The 22,542-nt window shown below is 36.6% G+C and overlaps 1 protein-coding gene across 1 annotated transcript in view; it reads right to left on the reverse strand.

Annotated features, from left to right (window-relative positions):
• Positions 1-7,289: 7,289 nt before the first annotated feature.
• XRN2 (5'-3' exoribonuclease 2) overlaps positions 7,290-22,542 on the reverse strand; it is an 83,224-nt gene continuing 67,971 nt past the window's right edge. Inside the window, exons 28-30 of the mRNA XM_070940795.1 lie at positions 17,234-17,303; positions 12,400-12,553; positions 7,290-7,931 (exon numbers count right to left, since the gene is read on the reverse strand). Of these exons, the coding sequence (XP_070796896.1) occupies positions 7,875-7,931; positions 12,400-12,553; positions 17,234-17,303 (281 nt within the window). The 3' untranslated portion in view covers positions 7,290-7,874. The remainder of the gene's footprint in view (positions 7,932-12,399; positions 12,554-17,233; positions 17,304-22,542) is intronic.

Consider the following 22,542-nt stretch of genomic DNA (forward strand, 5'->3'; position numbering starts at 1 on the left):
ATTATTTAACTGGAGTGTAGAAAACGTATCAAGAAAAAAGAAGGAATTAGCCAAAATGCAAACTGTGAGAGGCTGAAGAGGAAACGGAAAACACTTTTGCATGAGTTTTTCCTCAGACTGCACTCCTAAGAAACAGATTCTATGAATTTTAAAGTACCATAAAAAGTACCACAAAAAGCTCAAATTGTGACAATAGTTAGGCTGCTATCTTATACTCATTTTATAGGATAAATGGATCCAGGAAGGTTTACTTTGGGGTAGTTAGGAAGACTGCTTTTGGGGAGGGGCTATTTAAAATCCCATTAAACTCTGCAGGATACAAAGCAGTCTCAATTATGTGCAAGATTACAGCCACATTGCACCATTGCATCTGGCCCCGAGCAATGCTTTTACAAAATATTGTCAGTCATTACATATATATTTTATCGTTTATTTGCTTACATTTTTTAAAAAAGGTATTTCATAATCCAGTTTCTATGATTGATTTGGTTTTAATTGTCACACAATTTGTGAATAATAATTTTTGTTTGATCCAGAATAACCAACAATTTTTTATCTAGGGGAACTGCAATTCCATTTGTTTTGTTTCCATTCCATTTTAATACATGAAAAAAGGTTTGGCTGATCACTTTGATCACCTTGAAATGAATACAAATTGAATAAAGTAAAGTCTGAATCAGAATCTACTCATGATTTAGTCAGGAAAGCGATTGGTGGAATTCATGCAAATATTAGGAATATCAGGATAACATTTTAAAACAAGAAATTCTCCTATGGAAACTTCAATTAAGGGAGACACCAAAGATCAGAATTTTCCCCATTCCCATGAAAGTCTTGGTTTCAGGTATATGATGGGCAGCCTATAATCCTTTAATAATCCAGTTTGCAAATCCTAATGGGACCATAGTCCAAAGTATTTTTGTTGCTGATTTAAATAGATTTTTCTTCTAGGTTATATCATTCAGCATAGGAATTTAAAGAAAACATCTCCAGAGCTGTTGTCCAGCTCCCATTCATTTCAAGTAAGTGAAGGAAAAATTCCCTTTGGAATGTGCCTTAGGGAACATGGAGACCATGGAAACACAAGGCTAGAGGATGCGGGTGGGAGGTTTGATGAAACCTTGATTCAGATGAGCAAAAAGTCGGGGATAAATATTTTAGTTCAGAGTAGTGCTATTTACTCCCAAATATGCAGACAGCAAGAACCAGTTCCATTGAAACAACTTAGAAGAGGCCAGTGCACACCACCAAAATTTCGGATGCATTTGTTTTATATTTTGTTAAGTTTCTAAATAAAAGTCTATGAGATAATATTCGCCTGAGAGGAAATTCCATTGTATTAAATGAGGTTTAACTTTGGAGTATGTATGCTTAGAATTTCACTTAAAAATAATGGATTTTAAAATATCTTTCCCTGGATTGTGTCTTTTTGAAGGATTTTGGATTGTTAACCTATTCAGAAGTAAAAGCAATGGATCACAGCAGAACTTCATTCCTTGTAATCATTCTCGGGATTGTGTAAAACTCGGGTTTGGGAACTAGTACTATTAATGGGAATTTGTAGTAGGACCAAATTATTCTAAGAGGAACTAATTTTTTTGGAAAAATTACATACAAAAGTCACATACAAAAGTGATCAAATGCCTTATATACTTCAACATCTTGAAGTTGGAACACCGAATATCAATTCAGGAGGAATACTGTTCATAGAATTGCACCGGATTATACACTTTGAGGTTTGTTTGAAATAAATATAGGACTGCACTATTATCTGGGTAAAACTTTCTTTGAAAAATACTTGCTTGCAAATCTTGAAAAATACTTGCTTGCAAATCGCAAGCATCAGTTCTAAATAGCTTTACTCTATAGTTCCAAGTACTTCTAGGAGAAAGACTGATTGGATTTAGTGGAATTTATTTCTGAGTAATCATGCTAAAATTGTAATCTAAATTTAATCCTCTATTTCTATATACTCCGGAGATACCCTTACTGGATGCAACAGGATCTCTTTTGAATAGACACATGTAGGATTGTGTTGTAGTCCAATTATCTTTTTCCATTGCCCTTTTGTTATTGTATTTATTATGTTGAATAAATGATGGACAAAACATAGTTTAGCTATTTACTTAAGAACACCAATGTATTTTCTTGTATAGTAAGGAAGTTGCTCACCAACTCATCTACATAAATTATGTATTAAAGATGTAAGGTCTCCTTCCCCCCTCTTTTTCTAACTATACTTTTCTTTAATATTAAAGAATAAAGACTATTAAAGGAGGAGAGAGAAGACTGTAGGGGAAAAGAAACAGCAGGGAATACATGCAAGATGGTAAATATAGAGGACCTGGGACCGTAGGGAACAGATTATTTGAACCATTAACTTCAAGACAGAAATTTGCAGAATTTATGTTAACTGCTTGTTTGCCTACTTTTATGCTATTGCTTTGTATTATAATGCGCATTTGCCAAGAACTAAGTGCCTTGGAGATAGTTACTCTTGAGTAAGCATGAGATTGCAGCAAGGATTTTATTTCCTAAATATGGCTGAATTGGCTTCAAACTCAATTTTCTGTAGAACTCATTTCTAAACATTGTAATGGGGGAATTGGATTGGGCTACATATGAATCTGGGAGCCTGTTCCTTAGCATTTTATCAAGTCGGATTCAGATTGTTCCTTTGGCAAAAACAGGCGAGAAGGTTGTCTCTTCTCACCTGTTTTTGCCAAAGGAAACAATCTGAATTAGCGCTCTGGTAAGGGGATGTTGCTAAAATGGTTCGAAAAGGAGTCCCATTGAACCCAATAACAGAACAGGTGAGAATATGCATTTCAGCAGACCAAAGCTTGAAATAAGTCCCCGACCCCATACATTCAGAAGAGACCTAAACTTAGGAAGGTGCGAGGTTTTCAAAATTGCAAGATTTTCTCTGAAAGGAATACTGTAGTTCATTCACCCAATCTTATTTACATAGGCAGGCCGAAAATCATTGGAAAGAAGAGTTTGGCAAAAATGAGGTGCAGGTGGGCTAGGGCTGCCGGGCTCGGTGAACCTTTTGAGCAGCAAAATTTCGCAGCAGACAATAGCGTTTGAATGCTTTGAAGGTATTTACTTTAAGTAGAAATTATTTTCAAGGCTTTTTCCATTTCGAGAATTTGAAGGAATGGAGATGTCGAATAATTTTCTGGTGCCTAATATATTGGTAGACCCCAAGCCATAAAAAAGCATCTTAATTCCTACGGGTTTTTTTTTTAAAAAAAGAAAATTAGAACAAGTAGCTAGATGGAAAGGCAACTGAGTGATGCTTTTAAAAACAAAATCTTATTACGAAACTATTTTGTTTAAAACTAAGTTTATTCAAAATGATAATGGCTATTAAAGTAGCCCCACAATAGTCGTTTCGTACATTTTACCCTAAAAAACCCCGGAAGGCTTCTTAATGCCCAGGACGTGGACGCTGGATTGAGAGAGAGAGCTGTTTTGCGCAAAGACCTCCTCATTTCAGCAGACCGGTATATGTTAATATGCCCGCCAATTTAACTACGTATTTGAAACCGATGAAGCCCAGAGACAGTTTCTGGGGATCGGTAAACCCCGCACTAGAACCGAAGTTCCTTATACCGTATACCGGCAGATAGGCTGCCACTACTGAAATTAGTGGTCTCTACGCCTTTCTGTGCGAGCAAGCAAGCAAGCGAAACCTCGATAGCTACCTCCCCTAAGCATTTCTTCCTAATTTGCTTTCAAACTTAAAGGCCCTTCTAATGAAAAGCAAAGCCGGCCCGTTGCGGAGAGCCGCGAGCACTTCTCCTTCTCACGAAGCCCAGGAAAAAGCTTTCCACCCATTCAGCTGCAGCATTTTTTCAGAGCGTTTGAAAGAAAAGGTTTTCTCCGGCAATTAGTGCTCGCCAGGCTTTTAAGGCGAAGACAAGCCGGGCAGCCTTCGCGGAGCTCATTATCTGAAGAGGGGGATAAGTGTCTTTGGAGCGGCCCGGCGAGGAAGGGGTCTCAAGTGGGAACAAAGAACCTCCCAAAGTTCCTCTGCAGCGATGGACGCAAGTCCGCCGCAACTCTCGGGGCCACAGCGCGCGGGGGATGGGTGGGGAGAGGAGACTCCCACAGGGGGAGGCGGTAGCCTTCTTTATGGGAAGACCTCGATGGCCGCCCAGCCACTCAAGGACCGTCAGCAAAGAGGCCCTGGCGGCAGAAAGGAGGCGAAAGCCCCCCCCCCAAAGTTGGGCCCCTTCCCTTGCAAGCGATCTTGGTCTCGGCGGGGCTGCCGGGCCAATCGCGGCGGCGGGAAGCAGCGCGCATCTCTGGAAGGGATCGGTTTTGGCGGGAAAGCCCTGTCACCGCTGGATCGCAAATCAGGATGTTAAGGAAGAAAGGCGGTGGGGGCTAGAGCCCATCCTGAGCCAGAAAGCGGCCAGACTCCAGACGAGAACGGTTTACCTCTGGCAAAAGCCACTTCTTGTGAAAGATTATTTGGAAAGCCCACAGCTAAAGGGTAACTCGTCTTAAGGCGCGCTCTTCCGGGAGTGGCGCGACTGCTTGCTGCTTTCCGTCGGCCGCACGTGTATAGCAAACCGTTTGCATCTTGAAATCGCCCATTCAACACATATTTAGTCCCTTAATTTGTACTACTCACGTAGCCGTTCTGAATGAGAGTAACTAAAGATGGGGGACTGAGGTTCTTATTAGTTTATATGTGAATGCAAAGTGCAGACATTTACTTGTTAGTCCAGCTACATAAATGAGTATTATAGATGCATGCAGAAGTCTTAGGCTGAATATTTTCATTATTGCAATATGCTATGATTTGACTTAAGATTCTCTTAAAGCTTTAGGACAGAAAAATTCTACTGATCTTAAGCCTTGTTTGCACAGGTTTCCTTGTCTTTCTCTTAAAATCTGCTCCTTCATAGGTTTCCTGGGACGAAATTCTAGGATCAAAGAGATTCCTTGCTTTTTGAAACACTTACTTTATAGGCATCTCTCCCAGACAACCGTGTAGGTTAGCAACAAGTAAGAAATTAAATACTTGATGCCGAGTCCTGTGAATTGCTGCTATCAACCTGCATTTTTGGGGCTTTTACTTTCAAACTTAAAGGCCTTTGGCAGCTTGTGCTTCTTTTCACTCCATCCTCTACTCCCTAGCTTTCACTGTAAAACATTCCAAGTTTAGCCTTCCAAGTTGTCTAAAAGGCTATCTTATTCCAGAATGGTGGAGATTAGTAGTCATTTGTATACAATGGCCAGGACTCTTAAAAGCAAAGGTGAAATGCTTATGTTATCTCAAAAATAGGAAAAACACAGAAGATTAAAACGGTCAGTGATTGTTGGAATAGTGGAGGAAATGTTTGTTCACCTATGTAGTTCATTTTTCTTAAGAACATAAATGTGTTTAAGATGCCTGTCCTGGGGATTTATCTGCCCTTGGCAGCATTCCATACTTTGAATCCCCTTTTTTTCCAGTGTTAACTTTTCAGTTAGTTTCCCAACTAACATTTAGGGTCTTTTTATTGGGTTGTTTTATAGCATTATCCAATAAAGTTGTAAACTGCTTTGACATTTGTACAAATGAGAATTGGTGAATATTTGAATTCATCCCTGGTTCTATTATTCTGATTCAACCAGTAAGTACAATATTAAAAATGTTGCCATTTTTATTGGCTCATATCTTCCATAGTGTGAGTAAATAAGCTATCCTGTAGTAAGTGCTGAAGATAGTAAACACTGATTGTGCATATAAGTTCTTAGGTTTCTTTACTCAAAGTAAGCAACATGTTAGTCCAGAAATTATCATATAATCACCTATATATTTCACCCCTTTTCATCTCATGTTTCAAAGAGCAAGTATCTGCATTTCTAAGTATTTCAGTGGAGCTGTATATACTATACATCTTCTCTGCTTCTCTTTCACAACTGCAATCAATTCTAGCAACTTTGTTGTTAAGCAAAATGTCACTAAGAGAATGAGAGAGAAAGAGATGCTGTGAAGATTGCTGATTGTGGTCTCATTCAGGTAAAATATAAAATTCTCTTGTGCAGCTTTGCCAGCATTATTCTCAACTCTGGCATGCATTGCCAGGAACAGAAATTTGATTTAAGTGTGTGCATTAGTCAGAAAATGATTTTCTTTTTACTATTGACAAATTTGCAAATACTTCCTGAGGTAGTTGCGAAACAAGGAATGGCTGCAGTTGTTTTCAAATATTTAAAATTATTCCTACAGATGAATACTATTCCAATATTACAAATTGTCAGCAATTCCTATAACACAGAATTACAATTTAATTCTAGTTCCATCCTAAATACATTTAAACTCTTAAATCAGAGAAGCAAGGGGAATGAATGGAATCTAGAGATGCTAGAATGAAATTATTTTGTCTGAATAGATTTCTTCTCAGCCCATTTTCTTTATATAGTTTTTTTTTAAAATCAGTAAAATTCATTGTATCATTCCATAAAATTATAAGAATTGAACCAAGGCCATTAAGCCCCAGGAGTCGAGTTCAATCTGAAAGAACTTTACCCCTTTAGGCCTAGAAAAATATGAAGTATTTTTTAAAATAAGGAGTTCCTTACTATTTCTGTTGGGACCTGGGTTAAAACTCTTCATTTTTAAATTAAATCTGTGCTAAGGACTAGAAGGCAAAGTGCATATTCATCATTCAATTTCTCAATAGCTAATTTAGATGGTTATCTCAAAATATATCAAAGTATACTGCACTTGGAAGTGACACCAGTGCTCTCTTAATCCTGGACATTTGACAGTTCATTTACAGATACAAGGAAAAACTATTGAAAGGGAACATACAAATAAGCCCGAATATGCAATTTCTTTTAAATTTTAAGTTTTAAACTGCAAGTTATTTTCAATGGTTTCTTGAAAAAAATGTGGGATTCAACTCTGTTACTGGATTTACAGTATCTTTCTCTAACATGTCCCATATAGAATTATCTTGCGCTCCTCTCTGTAGTTCTGCCAAGAAACTTTTTATTGAAAGAAGTGTATATGTGTAACTAATAGTGTGCCTTGATGTTTTGGGTAACGTTTAGTGGACAAACAGGAATTTCAGATATTTGCAGAAACAATACCTTCTTTAGTATTGGCCATGTAGCTATAGTTATTGGAATAGTAATTCATCAATATATGGGTAACCACATATTGTTCACCTTTGTATTTGTATATATACATGCAGTATAAATGTCATTAAGCAAGGTAAGATTTAGATAAACTTAAGGCTCACACGCACTGCTCTTGACTGGAGACAAAAAAGTACATAAAATTGTGTATAAAATTCACCAATTCATATTTTTTCATGTAAACTGATAAAATACAATCTTGATTGAGCTACACCTAAGAATTCCTATTCTTTTTAATGCTACAATATGAAATAAACAACATGATGCTATAAAAGCTGAAATATTTACTTGGGAAATTCAATAATCATTTTTTAAAGGAAGAAATTAAAATGAAGCATTTTAAAAGAAATACCGATGAAGTCTTTAACTCTTGTGCTAAAGCTTTCCAAGACAAGGTCTACAGTTACATAATTTGTATGTATGTTTCCAATGCTATTTTTCTTAACAATGCATTCTCTGGTGTGTGCGCTAATGGAAACCCTGATGTGAACAGCATTGGCAATATAATGTAATAAAGTCTCTACTCTAGGTAAAGACAGACCTGTACTCTTGCTACATCAGATCAGAACATTTGCTCCTATTCTGAAGTACAATTGTAAATCAACACAGCCATAATATCAAATCTTACTGGTAAAAAGGTACACATCTTAAAAAGAAAACTTATCCACCCAAAAATTATCCAGGTGATCTATATGATTATAAAAACAAGAGTGGAAAGTGGCAGAAGCCTAATTCCAGTTGTATCTTCCAGACGAGGGTGGCAAAGGGTAAGGTCTTCCATAACTCTGCAAAAATAAATAATACAGTATTATTTATTAATTCCCAACTTTTACCCAAAAGTGACACCCCCATCCAAATATTTATTATTGTATAATCCAACAAACAAAGACAAGGAAATACAGATGTCTTCAGTTGATGTCAACTATTGCCATTGCTAAGTGACATGGTCATAAAGCGCTATATCATGTGACAGCACTGCTTCATGAAGGCAATTCCAGCACTCCCAGTTGCTGTCATTAAATGAATCACTGCAGATCAATAAACCAGAATGTCCTGCAATCACATGGTTGTCATTTGCATCCTCCTGCAAACTTTCCCATTGACTTTGTTGAAGGCTGGCAAAGAAATTTGCAAATGGCAACCATGTGACTGCAGGACATTGTGATATAATTGTGAGATAGGAGCCAAGTGCCTGGATTGTGGACACATGACCACAGGCATGCTGCAAAGGCTAGAAGTCCAAGGACTGGTTGTAAGTACCATTCATTTACCTTCATTGCAAGTTAGAACAGTTGTTGAATGAATTGTCATGACGCAAGGACTACCTATATGATAAGTATGTTGTTTATACAAGAGGTTTTTGATTTACAACCAAAACTGGGACTGGAGTTTGATTTAAGTTGTGGTTGTAAACCAAAGCAACCGTGTGATTGAACCTGATTTTTTTTTTACCATTTTTATGGTTGTTGTTAAGTGAATCATGTCTTAAGTCTGAATTACATGGCTATGTTAATTCATTTTCTTCAATAGACTTTTTTTTGCTGGAAACTGGATTGGTTTTTTTATGGGTTTTATGTTGTGATTTTTAATGTAAGCTGCCTGGAATCACCTATGTGTGAGTTGGGTGGCCATATAAATTTGTTTAATAAATAAATAATGAAATATATTCCAGATTCCCAAAGGAAACTCAACCGGAAACTAGCAAAAAAGTTGCAAACTGCAGTCATGTGACCATGCATCCTGCCACCAGTCATACATACAAGCCAGTTGCACTGTGCCTGAAATGTAGTCTTGTGATCTGGAGGGGGGGGGGGGAACACTGTTACCATTCCTGGAAGAACTTTACAGGCCATAAAGCACCCTTTCCAAGGCTGCTATAAATTAATTTTAAATTCGCTGATCTTTGCTTGTCTAGTCTCATTAAATCAATCAACTCCACATTTGGAGCTTCTTTTTTCATTTAGTTAAAAATCTGTGGCAAATACAAACAAAAACAGGATAAATAATTTATCTTACAGTGCATGTTAAATGTAACATTCATAACATTTAGTTAGCTGCCAGATATTTAAACTGTGTTTTTGACCTTTTGCATTATTTGGAGTTTAGAATGAAAGTTTGATTCAAAATAAGCATATAAGAATGCAAAGCTGCATTGGACCAGTCTAATGTAATCTAGTATCCTGTTCTAAATGCCTATATAAAGCCTATGAATATCTTGAAAAGTCCAAACGTTCTTACTAGCTTCTTCCAGCAATAGCAATTATTAAGTTTACAGCATCTGGTTCTGGAGGCAATGTTTAGCATCATGATAAATAGCCAGTAATAATCTTATTATCCTTGGTAAATTTGCCTAATCCAGATTTTAACCTGATCAACATCTACTGGTAGTGAATTCCAAAGATTAATTAAACGCAATTTAATTAATTCTCCCAACATTAACCTTATATCCTCTCTTAGATATATTTTTCTAAGTCCAAGTAAACTAAGCCTCACTGTTATATGCAGCCTTCATTAGAAGTTTTCCCCAAAAGTTGCCCATAAATCATAATTTTAGCTGTGACAGAAGAAATTATTAAATACTTGGAAAGTCATCATATTTATAACTGGTTAAGAAATCTCTACCGAATGCATGGATAGCTTGTCAACAGTTTGCTACAATTTCAATAGGTGCTGTATTGACTATGAGATGTCAATACAGGCAGAAATTGCTGATATGCTTGTACTTCCATGTAGTCATCCTGGTAATGAACACATGCAGAGGCAGAGATATCACTAGATTACTAAATTTGAATGCTAGTAATGAAGCGTTAATGGATAAAGTGAGCAGGGGGGGATCAAGATTAGAAATACATTTTTCTTTCAGACTGTGCAATTTTAATTATGAGATAATGATTACAAAATGAACATAAACTATCTACAACTGGTAGTGGAAAGAATTTATCCTAAATTTAGCTACATGGATCCATATTAGGAAAACGTTTCAAGAAATAAACGTTTAAGAACCAAATCCAGCAGGAAGGGAAAGGTTGAAGGTCTTTTATGCTGCTATTAATTTCTGGTTGCCTGCTGTTATAAATACTATTAAATTCAGTGTGAAGCGGAAGTAAAATGGTTTTCAGCTTTGTAACAAAAATGTTAAACAAGTTCATGGCAGCTGCTGCCAACCCAGTCCAAATCAATTCTTTGCAAAATGAAGCCCTCTTCATTGAAGGTTATGAATCACAACCTACCACTCTGGTCTAGTGCAGGGTGATAGATGTTTTTCAACTTCCCAGTCTAGGAGTAATACAGAGTGACAAGCCCAAAGTCGCCTATCTGGCTTCTGTGCCTAAGGGAGGACTAGACCTGGATTCTCCTCCTCCTTAGTCCAGTACTTTAGCCACCACATCACACTTAGCATTATTGAGATTTATACAGTATTTTCCTCCAGGACATTATGGTGGAGTACCTGGCACTCCTCCATTTTTTTTCCACATAATACCCTATGACAGTGATGGCTAACCTTTTTGCCATCGCGTGCCAGGAAGGGGGGGGAAGGTTTCCGCGTGCGTGCCCACACCATAATTCTATGCGCCCTGCCCTGCACATGCACGCGCAACCCCCCCTCCGCTTCTGCCATGTGATGGCCCAGTAGGCCTGTTTTTCTTTCTTACCTGGCTCCAGATCCTCTCTATGCATCTGGGAAGGGCGAAAACAGGGTAAACAAAATAAATAAATCTAAATGCTGCACAGGGTTTTATCCATATTCTAAAATTTATAATTTTCCATTGATACTTGCCTTGAAATAATTAGGAAAGGTTTGGTTTTCAACAAGAATGTTATCTGACTTGTGGCAATGTGTGTGTGTGTGATATGTAACTGGATAATCATATTCCTTCCTTATCAAAGAGAAGTACAAAGAAGTGTAATAGTTATCAGAGAGTTTCTGGTTAATCAATATTTGTCTTATGAAGCTTACAGTCCTATTAGCATTAAAACTTTTTAGTATCAGAGACCTTGTTTTATCCATTTGCTTACTAAGGATTGGCTGCATAGTTTTGATTTGTAGTTCCATCATCTATCTACATACTACTAAAATTCTCATTGTCATGACTTTTAACAGAGTGAAATGGTACATCATAGGGCAACAATTTTTGAACCAAGGTATCTTAAGTGGGTTAACTTGCAAAATGTGACCCATATCTGGGACCTATGACTTCTGAGGAAATGAAACTTGGGGAAGCTGTGGCAGCTTCAGTGCTACTGGCTGCTGCTGTGATCATGTGATCTTCATTTTAAACATTCAGTGAGAGTTTTCCAGCCAGTCATGCGATCCCTTGTTCCTTCCCCCACATAGCAGCAGAACTTATCTATCTGCTGGAAAGGGAAAGGAAGATTTCCTATGTTTCCTGCCAGACTCCCACAGGGAAACTCAATCGGAAAGTCAGTAGGAAGTCAGAAGTTGTTCCTGCTCCCACTGCTTTTTTGCCCTCCCTTAGTCATTCTGTTTCTTTATTTAGGTAAGGAAATATCTCTGAAATGAGGGATCAACAGGACTTGTGTTGTCTAGTAGATAAATAAAAAGCTATCCTTGGAGGCATAACAGATTTAACAAACCTGATTGAACAGATGAATAAGCTGAACACTGACACATTCTGCAATAGCTTCACCCCCATGCATGACAGCAATAGTAGGAGGAGGAAGCCAAGTCTAGAAAAACGGGGCCAAATTTATACCAGTGCTCATTTTAACATTACTGGTATACCATCCTGAGTGATCAAATTCTGTTAATAGTACTTTAAAGGCAAAGACAAAAAAGGAGGCATCTTATGCATAGTCTTTGGTATGAAATGATTACTCCTCAAAATCAGACTGCCAGTTGTAAACTGGTTCTATCACCCAAGTTATTTTTCTAGTAGTTGATATTATATTTTGGAATGGCAGATTCATTCAAGTAGATTCTTAATTCATCAATCAAAAGATAATTATGAAATGATAAAGATGAAACAGTCACAGTAACCATATCTCAGTAACTAACATGACTTTAATGATAGGTAAGTTTGTCTGGCTTATTATAAAATCACTAATTCATTAGATTTTTGAAGCATCTTGTAAAATACTAAACATTTAACATACCTAATATGGCCTTATATTATATACAGGAAGGTAACATCACATCCTATCATTGTGAAGAATTGAGATGTCGCTTTTCAAAGTATTTCTTATCCTATCCCTTTAGGGGGCCACACAGAAATCACACTTTTTAAAAATTACCTGTCTTCCACGTTCCCTCTGATCACTGGGCCTTTGTGGGTAATTCATGAGTCCCCCTGGACCCCCTGGACCTTGATATTGACTTTGCTGATATGGTGATCCCTGGGAATGGGGCATGCGGTTCCAGGCAAGAAGAGGAGTGGCTCCAGAATTCCTAAAAGGGGCAAAAATAGAGGTGGAGATGATATATGCTATGCAGTGTAATTATTTGTATTTATTGGAAAACAAGTTTTGCAAATAATTAAAGTTGGCTGCATTTTTCAGTTCTGATTAGCGTATAGCTAATTTATTCAAACATTTTGGAGACTTTTTAGTTCATTAGAATAAGGTCACTCCTTATTAATAGAATGTGAAGTGAATACAGAAAAAATGAAATATTCTATATTATGGTATGTTTTTCACTTTCACATATAAATTAGCAACAAACATAAGGATTTAAAAATCTTTCATACACCCAGTTCTTAAAGACAATAGGAACCATCCATTATTGACTTTTTAACATGTGTCTATGCAGTGATCTGAAGCATCGATTTAGGATAAGTCACATTATCACAAAAAAACATATATCAAGAATAAGCAAGTGGAATAGTAAAGCTTTATTCTGTGGACATTCAGACCACAATTAAGAATACATTCTTTCTAATTAATTGCAGGTTGTAAATGAATTCCTACTGCTGAGTAGTTTGAATCCAAGGTAAGAGTATTAGCTGTTATCTCTACGCACCTCTATTATTTTACTCGATATGTCAGGAGGTCTGATCAGAAAGAAACCTTTTTAAGTTCTATTGATGCCAGTTTCAATTGACCAGTGACCTAGCAACATAAGCACTAATTGGCATAGACAGACCAACATTTGCTCTATAGTTTATATGGGAACACAAATGCAATGTCTATTATCACTGAGAATACTATACTAAATTGCTAACAAGAAATGATTCAAGTGTCCAGATCAACAGGTGTATAAGCACAAATATGACTTATTAGAAAAACACACATATACAAACCTCAGAAAAACAGATTAACACCAAGAACAACCTGAGATAAGAGTTAATCAGTGTGAATAAACTCAAACAATTGCTATTTGGGGTCATAATTTAATTTGTAAGAAATTACCTACATGTGGTATAAGAATGAGTTAATATTTTTTAAAGTTCCTTGTGGACCTGTATAAAACTAGATGACTAAAACTTCAAATAACTCTTTTTTGTTTGGTGAATCAAAGACAGCTTTACAACAGACTGAATCCAATGACATCACCCTGTTAGTGAATGATGGATGAAATCGATAGAACAAATTCCAAATTCTGTCTCCTGTTTTTACACAAACCATCCTGGAAGTAGGTTTGAAATGTGGGAGGAAACAAAGTTAGCTTGTAGTCTGTGTTTCCATTAAAGAACTGAGAAGTATTCTAAACTGTTCTATGCCTTTTTGCTTCTTTCACCAAGGAGAAGCCAGTTGAAGTAAAATCCTTGTGCTCTAATTCCAATATCCCAACAGTGCATGCCCATTAACAAGGGACTTTATTCTCCTGGGTCACTGATTAGCAGTGATAACTACCGGTGATATTTTCCACCGTGAGCAGGCATGGATTATTGCTCTACGAAGTGGTGAGTGCTCAGGAGCAAAGCTGTAGAATGGGTCAGATTCAGTCCAGAAGAGATGCTTCAGAATGAAATGGCAGCCCAAATACAGCATCGCATTAAAGAAGTTGCATCCGTCTCCAGGGCTGCTCAACTGTAGGGGAAGCCTCCCTAGAAATAGGTATTTCAGGCGTTGAATGAAATAGCTGTGCTCTCATGTGTTTCAAGGCAGTTCCTTCTAAGTGAATCCAAAAAACTAAAAAGTCCCACTTAGTAGTGAGCTTGGAAACATGGATTGTTTCCTGACCTATGATGACTTTTTTTCTAAAATATGTTTTATATAATAAATTGGTACTCGATCCAACTGAAGATCCATCAAGTTACAATTGTCTTACCTATAGCAACCAAAAGCAACAATGAATATAATTGTATTTGACCTCAGTGTATTCATAGATCTATAATTAAGCCATAAAAATGTCACCCCGCTCTGAAATAATACTGCATAGAGAAACCAAAATTTTGGAAATGTATCTATGAATTACATTATAGTACAGGTAATCCTTGCATTAAGACCATAATGGAACCTGCACATCGCAGATGTTAACTTTTGACTGTCGTAAAATAGGTTGATCATGTGACTGATCCACTTTTAAAGACTTTTTGTGGTGATTGTTAAGTGAATCACTACAATCTTTAATTGAATCCATGGTTGTTAAGTGAACACTGTGGTTATTAAGTGAACCAATAGTTCCCTATGAGCATGCTTTTGTCGAAAACTGGAAGTAAAAGTTTTATGACAGTTTGGCAAAACTGTCATAAAACGCAATCATGTGACGCCAGGACACATAAGTGTGACCTGTTTGTTAAGCACCTAAAGAATGGTCATGTGACCTTCAGAACTTAGAATCCAGGGCATAATTATTCTCCCGCCAGGTAGATCTGTCAGAACTTTGAAGACTTGGTAACTGGTCACAAATCAAGGACTACCTGTATAATAATTGCTTCTAGTTTGAGTTGAATTATGGTATATGTCAGATACAGAGAATCTGTATTTCAATTTTACAAGCTTATCTACATCAGAATAGGTTCTTAGTAATTTGGATTGAATTTATTATAGCTCATAATTTTACAATATGAATTATACTGTGTTGACCAAGGTTCTTGATATTTCATTATAGCCAAAGTTTAATATTCTTAGTCCTTTAAAACAATACAATATATTCAATGATTTACAACCAGCTAATGATACACTGGAAAGCTATAATGTCCATAATATTTCTAAACCTCTTGTTAATTAATCTGTATTTTATTCTTTTTGTCTCGTTTTATGCTTGATGTATTTTCTTTAAAACATCTAATTAAAGATATTGCAACTGATTATATAAGAAGTCCAATAATAGAAATAATTTAATAAGCAGCCAAAATACCACTACTTCATGAAATATTATGTATTATATTTCTACCCTACAATTCTTTCCTCATGTTTCCCATCCAAGTACTGACTAAACTGAAATTACTGATGTCCATCTGCTGCATCTGGGATTGTTTACGAAGTGTTTTTTTTTTTTTAAAGAGAAGACTATGGATATATACATTTGACCCATCAATATCATGCAGTCTCAACCTAGAGAATATACAAGAAATATCATATTTTGGAATATTCCACCCCCATTGTTCTGGAATTTCCATGTTCAAAATGGCATCCATAATAAATGGAAACAAAATCTAAAATATAATACTTGTACACTTTTATATTATTGTTTTTATCATTGAGGCATTTGTCTTCTGTTATTAACCACCACTTTCTTAAATACATTACCCCCACTATTATTTGAAAGAGTACAACATATACTTTTTCTTCTTTAAAAAAATATCTCTTTAAAAAGTTTTTGGTAGGTAGATAGGAGGGAAACTGCTGAAATAAAGATTCTGAAAATTATATAAACTAATATATGAGTTTAATATATAATTTAAAATTAATTATCCTGAGAGATACAGAGACCTTCCTGTCATGAATATATGCAATATAGTTAACATATGAACAAATAAACAAGCTCCCCAAACAAAACAATACTACTCTCTTTGTATAAAATCAAAATCTTAATCGTGTCATTTCCTCTATATTTTACCTGCTTACCCTAATTTTACTCAAGTCAAGACATATTTTTTCTTTGTTAAATATAAAAAAGCTGAAGAAAAGATTAATCTTGTCACAAAGAAACTCACAATGGAAGCATCAGAGCACTAGTATTTCTTGGATTCAGTTTACTGATGAAGACATTCCAGTTTAGAAATATTATATTGCCTTATCATACAGAAAAATTAAATTTAGAATTCACTGAATATAATAAAAATTGTAATGAATTCATTGGGAAGCAAAGCAATATATTTTGTTATGACTTCTTTTCTTTCACAATGGAACAATGTGTGAAAATATGTTCAAATTAGCAATAATTTTAAACGTACAATCTTATTCTACACTATAGATATAAATTATTGATGAATTTTTCTGCAAATTCCAGGATATCTGGTTTTAAGGACACACATTCAGCTTCTCACCGAAGGACACATATACAAGACATCCCTTATTATCAAACCATGTCACATTCTCTCTGTTCCATGGTACTTATTGGACTGCAGATTCCTTAATCCTCCCCAGAGTCCCTCCTGTATTTAATTCAGTTCAGTCTTAAGTAGTTAAAGAAACTGTTTTCAGTAGCAACTAATAACTACTGACCTATAGTGACACAGCCCTACAATAGACTTGTCAGGCCTGAAAAAGCTGTACCAAAGAAGCTGATTAGGACTTCAAGAGGTCTGTAGCAAGAATCAATGGCTGGTCTGTGCTAATACTCTGGTTCTAACAGACATGATAAAAGTGGACCACCATTAGTTATGCCTCATTAGGTTCCACAATTCTACTAAAAAGAAATTTGTTTAGCCTGCCCAGAACCTAATGCAGGTCTGAGCTGCCTGTGCTGAAATTCAGTGCTGTAAAAGTTTCAACAAAATAGGGACCAAATATGAAGAATGCTACATCCCGTCAAAGTTAAATTTCTGATATATTCATGGAAAAGGTTTTCCTTTAGAAAATTTCCACAACAAAAAAAAACTAGACAAGAAACCATGACCACTAAGAACAAGAAAATAGGAAAGATGAAATTATAATTTACCCCAAATTTTCCAAATATCATAAAGGAAAATAGTTATTTAAAACCTAAAATATATTTTGCAGAATACATATTTCATCATACCTGTCAAATCTTTGTGGTGGTTGTTGAAATAGAGGTGTAGGAGCTTGCCAGGAATCTTGGGGCCTAAGATCTATAAACAAAACAAACAATGTAACATTAAATCAAACTAAACATTAGCATTACATTTAAATTTAAAATATTAACAGTGTAAACATTAAATACAAGCAATGGCATAATAGGGGTATCATGTGGACTTTAGAAATCTGGATAACCTCTAGAAAATTCTAACTCTTTGTTTATGCTGGTTTATAATCATAATAAATATTTGACTTGGTTTTTAACTCTTTGGAGCCTATTGCTCTTGTAGCTTTCCAATCCAGATCCAACAGCCACAAATATAACAAAATAAACTCCCTACCAAAGCAACAGTGATCAATGAAAACTGTTACTTATATTTTACTTTACTTTATTTTGAATTTATATACCACCCTACTCCCGAAGGACTCAGGGCGGTGAACATCCAAAAGATAAAGCACATATAAAATTTAAAAACAATGTAAAAGCACATTATTTAATGGTAAGCAAGTCTTATTGTTAAGAACTACTACCTAAAGGTTACATTACTATATTGTATCCTGATGACAAATGACAATGATTGTTTAAATGGTTATGTTGTGGCCTATGTGGCTGGTATTGTCCACTTAATCCCTTATTGTCCATCCTGTTTTTTGTTTGGGGAAGCTATATAATAAGATAATAAGTAAACATATTTTAATCCATACTAAAAAAAACAAACAAACTATGCAGCAAAGGGTTAAGGTATATATTTTTTATTTTATTTTATTTTATTTTATTTTATTTTATTTTATTTTATTTTATTTATTTTATTTTATTTTATTTTATTTTATTTTATTTTATTTTATTTTATTTTATTTTATTTTATTTTATTTTATTTTATTATTTTATTATTTTTTTTTATTATTTTTTTTATTTTTTTTTTCAGATTTCTATACCGCCCTTCTCCTTCCGGACTCAGGGCGATGAACAGCCAAATATAAAACATTCATACACAAAAGTTAAAATAGATTTAAAATAATTAAATAAAATTTGGCCCATAATTTAAAACATTTCAATTAAAATCAATATCAAATTTTAAAACCAACCATAAAATCAGGACAGCCCAGCTAACTGAAAAAAGTAGGTTTTAAGGGCCCGACGAAAAGTCCGGAGGTCTGGGATCACTCGTATCTCTGGGGGTAGATTGTTCCAAAGGGTAGGTGCCACCACAGAGAAGGCTCTCCCCCTGGGGGTCGCCAGCCGACATTGTCTGGCCGACGGCACCCTGAGGAGGCCCTTTCTGTGGGAGCAAACTGGCCAGTGGGAGGCAATTGGTGGCAGAAGGCGGTCCCGTAAGTACCTCGGCCCTAAGCCATGGAGCGCTTTAAAGGTGATCACCAACACCTTGAAGCGCACCCGGAAGTCCACCGGAAGCCAATGCAGCTCGCGCAGGAGTCACATGGGAGCGCCCCGTCGCTCCCATAATCCCCCACGCGGCCGCATTCTGCACCAGTTGGAGCCTCCGGGTGCACCCCAAGGGGAGCCCCATGTAGAGAGCGTTACAATAGTCCAGACGAGAAGTGACGAGTGCTTGAGTGACTGTGCGTAGGGAGTCCCGATCCAGAAAGGGGCACAACTGGCGTATCAGGCGAACCTGATAGAAAGCCCCCCTGGCCACGGCTGTCATATGCTCTTCTAAAGACAGCCGTGCGTCCAGGAGGACGCCCAAATTGCGGGCCCTTTCTGTGGGGGCCAATGATTCGCCCCCAATAACCAGCGATGGCACCAGCTGGCTATACTGGGACGCCGGCAGCCACAGCCACTCGGTCTTGGAAGGGTTGAGTCGAAGCCTGTTTCTCCCCATCCAGACCCGCACGGCCTCCAGGCACTGGGACATCACTTCCAAGGCATTGTTGGGATGGTCTGGGGTGGAGAGGTACAGCTGAGTATCATCATTTAAATGAACTATTGCTAATAACACAAAGCATTTCAGCTATCCCAACGCCTAGCCACTATCTTCTTAAACTTTTCTTTTACAAGTAGTCCTCGAATTACAATCTTTTGTATAGTAACCATTCGGAGTTACAACGGCACAGAAAAAAGTAACTTATGACCATTTGCACTCTTACAACCACTGTAGCATCCCCATGGTCATATGAACAAAATTCATATGCTTGGCAACCAGTTCATATTTATAACAGCTGCAGTGTCCCAGGCTCATGTGATCCCCTTTTTGACCTTCTGACAAGCAAAGTCAATGGGGAAGCCAGATTCACTTAACAATTGTGTTGCTAATTTAACAACAGCAGTGATACACTTAACAACTTTGGCAAGAAAGGTCATAAAATGGAGCAAAATTCACTTAACAAATATCTTGCTTACCAACATAAATTTTGGGCTCAATTATGGCCATAAGTTGAGAACTACCTGTACTACAAATATACAACAAAATTATATGAGAAGAATATCACATTAACAAGCTGGGCTATTAAATGTATTTATGACAGTTACACTGTCCTGGGGGGGTGGTGGTCATATAATCACCATTTGTAACCTTCCCAGATGGCGTCTGACAAACAACGTCAATGGGGGATGCCAGATTTGCTTAATGACCGCACAATTCACTTAACAAGTGCAGTTATTTGCTGAACAACGGTGGCCAAAAAGGTCATAAAATGAGGTAAATCTCACTTAACTGCCTTGTTTAACAATGGAAATTTTGGGAGTCAGTTGTGGTTGTAAGTCAAGGACTACTTTATTACACCCATTAAATTGTTAATATTCAAGGACCTTGGGGCCTAGTGATTTCTACAATGTCACACTGTCTTTGTTAATTGAAACTTTAAAAACATGGAATCTCTGGAAAAAAACCTGAGCTTCTATATTCTAGAAGGCTTATATCTGAATGATCTGACCTGAACAAGAAGGCTTTTATGGAAGTACTTGAGAGAAGTGCATGCAGAGCAGAGATGACTGCAACTTATCTTTGCAGGATGAAACGGAGTCTAGTTCAATTTTCAATAATAGCAATTCCCACTTTGTGTATTATTTGATCAAAATAATTTATGCTCAACAGGCAAAACAATTTACCTTTGTAGAGTATTTCTCATTACTCCCTTGTAGATATTTGAAAATCAGATTTAAGTTTACTTATATGGTAATTAATAGCATCTTCATAAGGAAAACATGGCAGAGCAATGACTATCACACTCACAAGGCATTTCATTTCTAGAATTTATTCCAAAATTGATCCCCAATTCTAAACAAAATCCATTTTCGGGAAGGAAAAAAAGGAAAAAAATTAAAATAAAAAAACAAAAGCTGTCCCACCCATTTTCGTAATGCAGCCCTCAGAATACTATGCAAAGCATCAGAAGTTGCATATCCTAGTAGAGTACATTTTCTTCTGAAAATATCTAGTATGAAATATACAATTCCACATTAAAAGACAACACTTAAATATAGTTCCCAGTTGAAAAAATATATAATGAGAAAATAATGATAATAATGGAAAATAATTAATACCCAATTCATTACAGCTGGAAAAGAAAATAGAAGGAAACATAAAAGTGAGAAATGCAGACCCATAATACAGCTCATGGTAAAAAAAATGGACCTAAGGAATTCATTGGTGCATAAAATGTAAGCAATTCCTTGAACTGTGCTGAGATTTAAACTGCTCTTTCTAGTAGCAGCTCAAGAGACAACTTGTGCAATCAGTATGGCAATCAAAGATTTCATGTTTACCAATTTAAAAATGCTCTGCCCACCCCCACCCCTGCTTGATTAATAGAAAGCTGGTTAATTGACAAGTTTCTGACTGAGATCAAAGTAATACAATCATACTCAAGATAGCAAAAACCAAGCCTGTATTCACATAGTGCTTCCAGACTCCACTTGACTCTTAGAAGCTATCAGCATATAATTATTCATCAACTGAAAATCGGCACATCAATATCAAATCATGGAATGCTACCAACCTTCATTGCTAACCGAGACAGCCGAAGCTGAAACGACATTACTTTGCCATATTTTAATACTGATTCACTTATAAAAACACATTACGGCTTTTAAAAAAAGAAAACCAAATGTGAAGTGGAATTGAATCTTTTTTACAAATAGGTTTTGAGCTGCATCTTGACAAGCCAGTAAAATCAACAAATATCTTTAACATGATTTCTCAAATAAACATTCCCTTCCCAAAGATACATGAACAAATATTGTATAGGTATACAATTCCGGTTTTCAATAGCGTTACTAGGAATTGTAGAGTTTAAGACTAATCACTGCAAATTTGGTTGTCTAGAATACACTTGCTTATTTTTATTGACATTTCTTTACAGAATGGCCGATCTGCTGCCCTAAAGCCTTTTTTCAGTTTACCCACAGCCCCAATGACTACAATGCTGACTTTCAAAATTTGAGAATGATCTGAAAGGGTGGATTCTTCTTCTTTCCATTTAACACCACTCTCCCACCTCTCCCGCCATGGAAAATTGTGCGCAGGAAAGTTATGTAAGGTTCAGACTGAGATACAATATACTTATATTGCTCTCAAAGGGAAGCAACAAAAATGCATAAAATAATTAAGTAAAAAAAGAAATAATAGCTTGAACTGCATCTGTGTCCTCGCTGGACCTGTTTTTGGATTAGGCAGAAGAGGAAGGAGCGCCAGGGGCAATTAGTCCTGAAGGGTGACTGCAGCAGTGCTGTAGCCAAGAGCTCTTCTCTCTCTGAGGCAGATCTAGCAAGCCCACTGATTTCTTGCATGCACCCATTGATAACCTCTTAGATTCTGAGGTTCAGCCCTCCCCTTTCCCCCCACCACTCCAATCCTAAACAGAGACCAGCTTGAAAGGTACAATAGATAGCTAACCATCACAGATCAGGCAGACTGGCCAAAAAGCAGACTGGCAGGAGAATCAAGTTGAAGGAATCCTGTATCCCAGCTAAGCATCTGCATGAAGGCTCAGTTTGGCTTGTCTTACTTATTGGCTTTCCTCTCTGGGACAAAATGCTGAGAACAACTTTTCAAGTCCTGGCATTTTTGTGTTCACCTTGTTGTGTCATGTGATGTTTGGATTTTGCCTCACCATGTCTCTTTTCTTTTTCTTTCAATTTGTTGCTTGTTTATTGGATTCCCGGACTCAACCTCTGCCAAGGGTGTGATTGCATTTGTACTTGTTGTCTTAAGATCCTGGTAAAAAAGGATTCGTTTCCTCTAAAAGTTCTACTTAAGCTTTGCTACTGCTACACTAAGCAAAAATCCAGCTTGTTATCTTGGTTAGCAGTCCATAGTGCTGACACAGAAA

Source organism: Pituophis catenifer, unplaced genomic scaffold, assembly GCF_029215685.1.
Source record: "Pituophis catenifer annectens isolate HBS135680 unplaced genomic scaffold, rPitCat1.0.hap2 SCAF_3, whole genome shotgun sequence".
In the NCBI taxonomy this organism is placed as follows: domain Eukaryota; kingdom Metazoa; phylum Chordata; class Lepidosauria; order Squamata; family Colubridae; genus Pituophis; species Pituophis catenifer.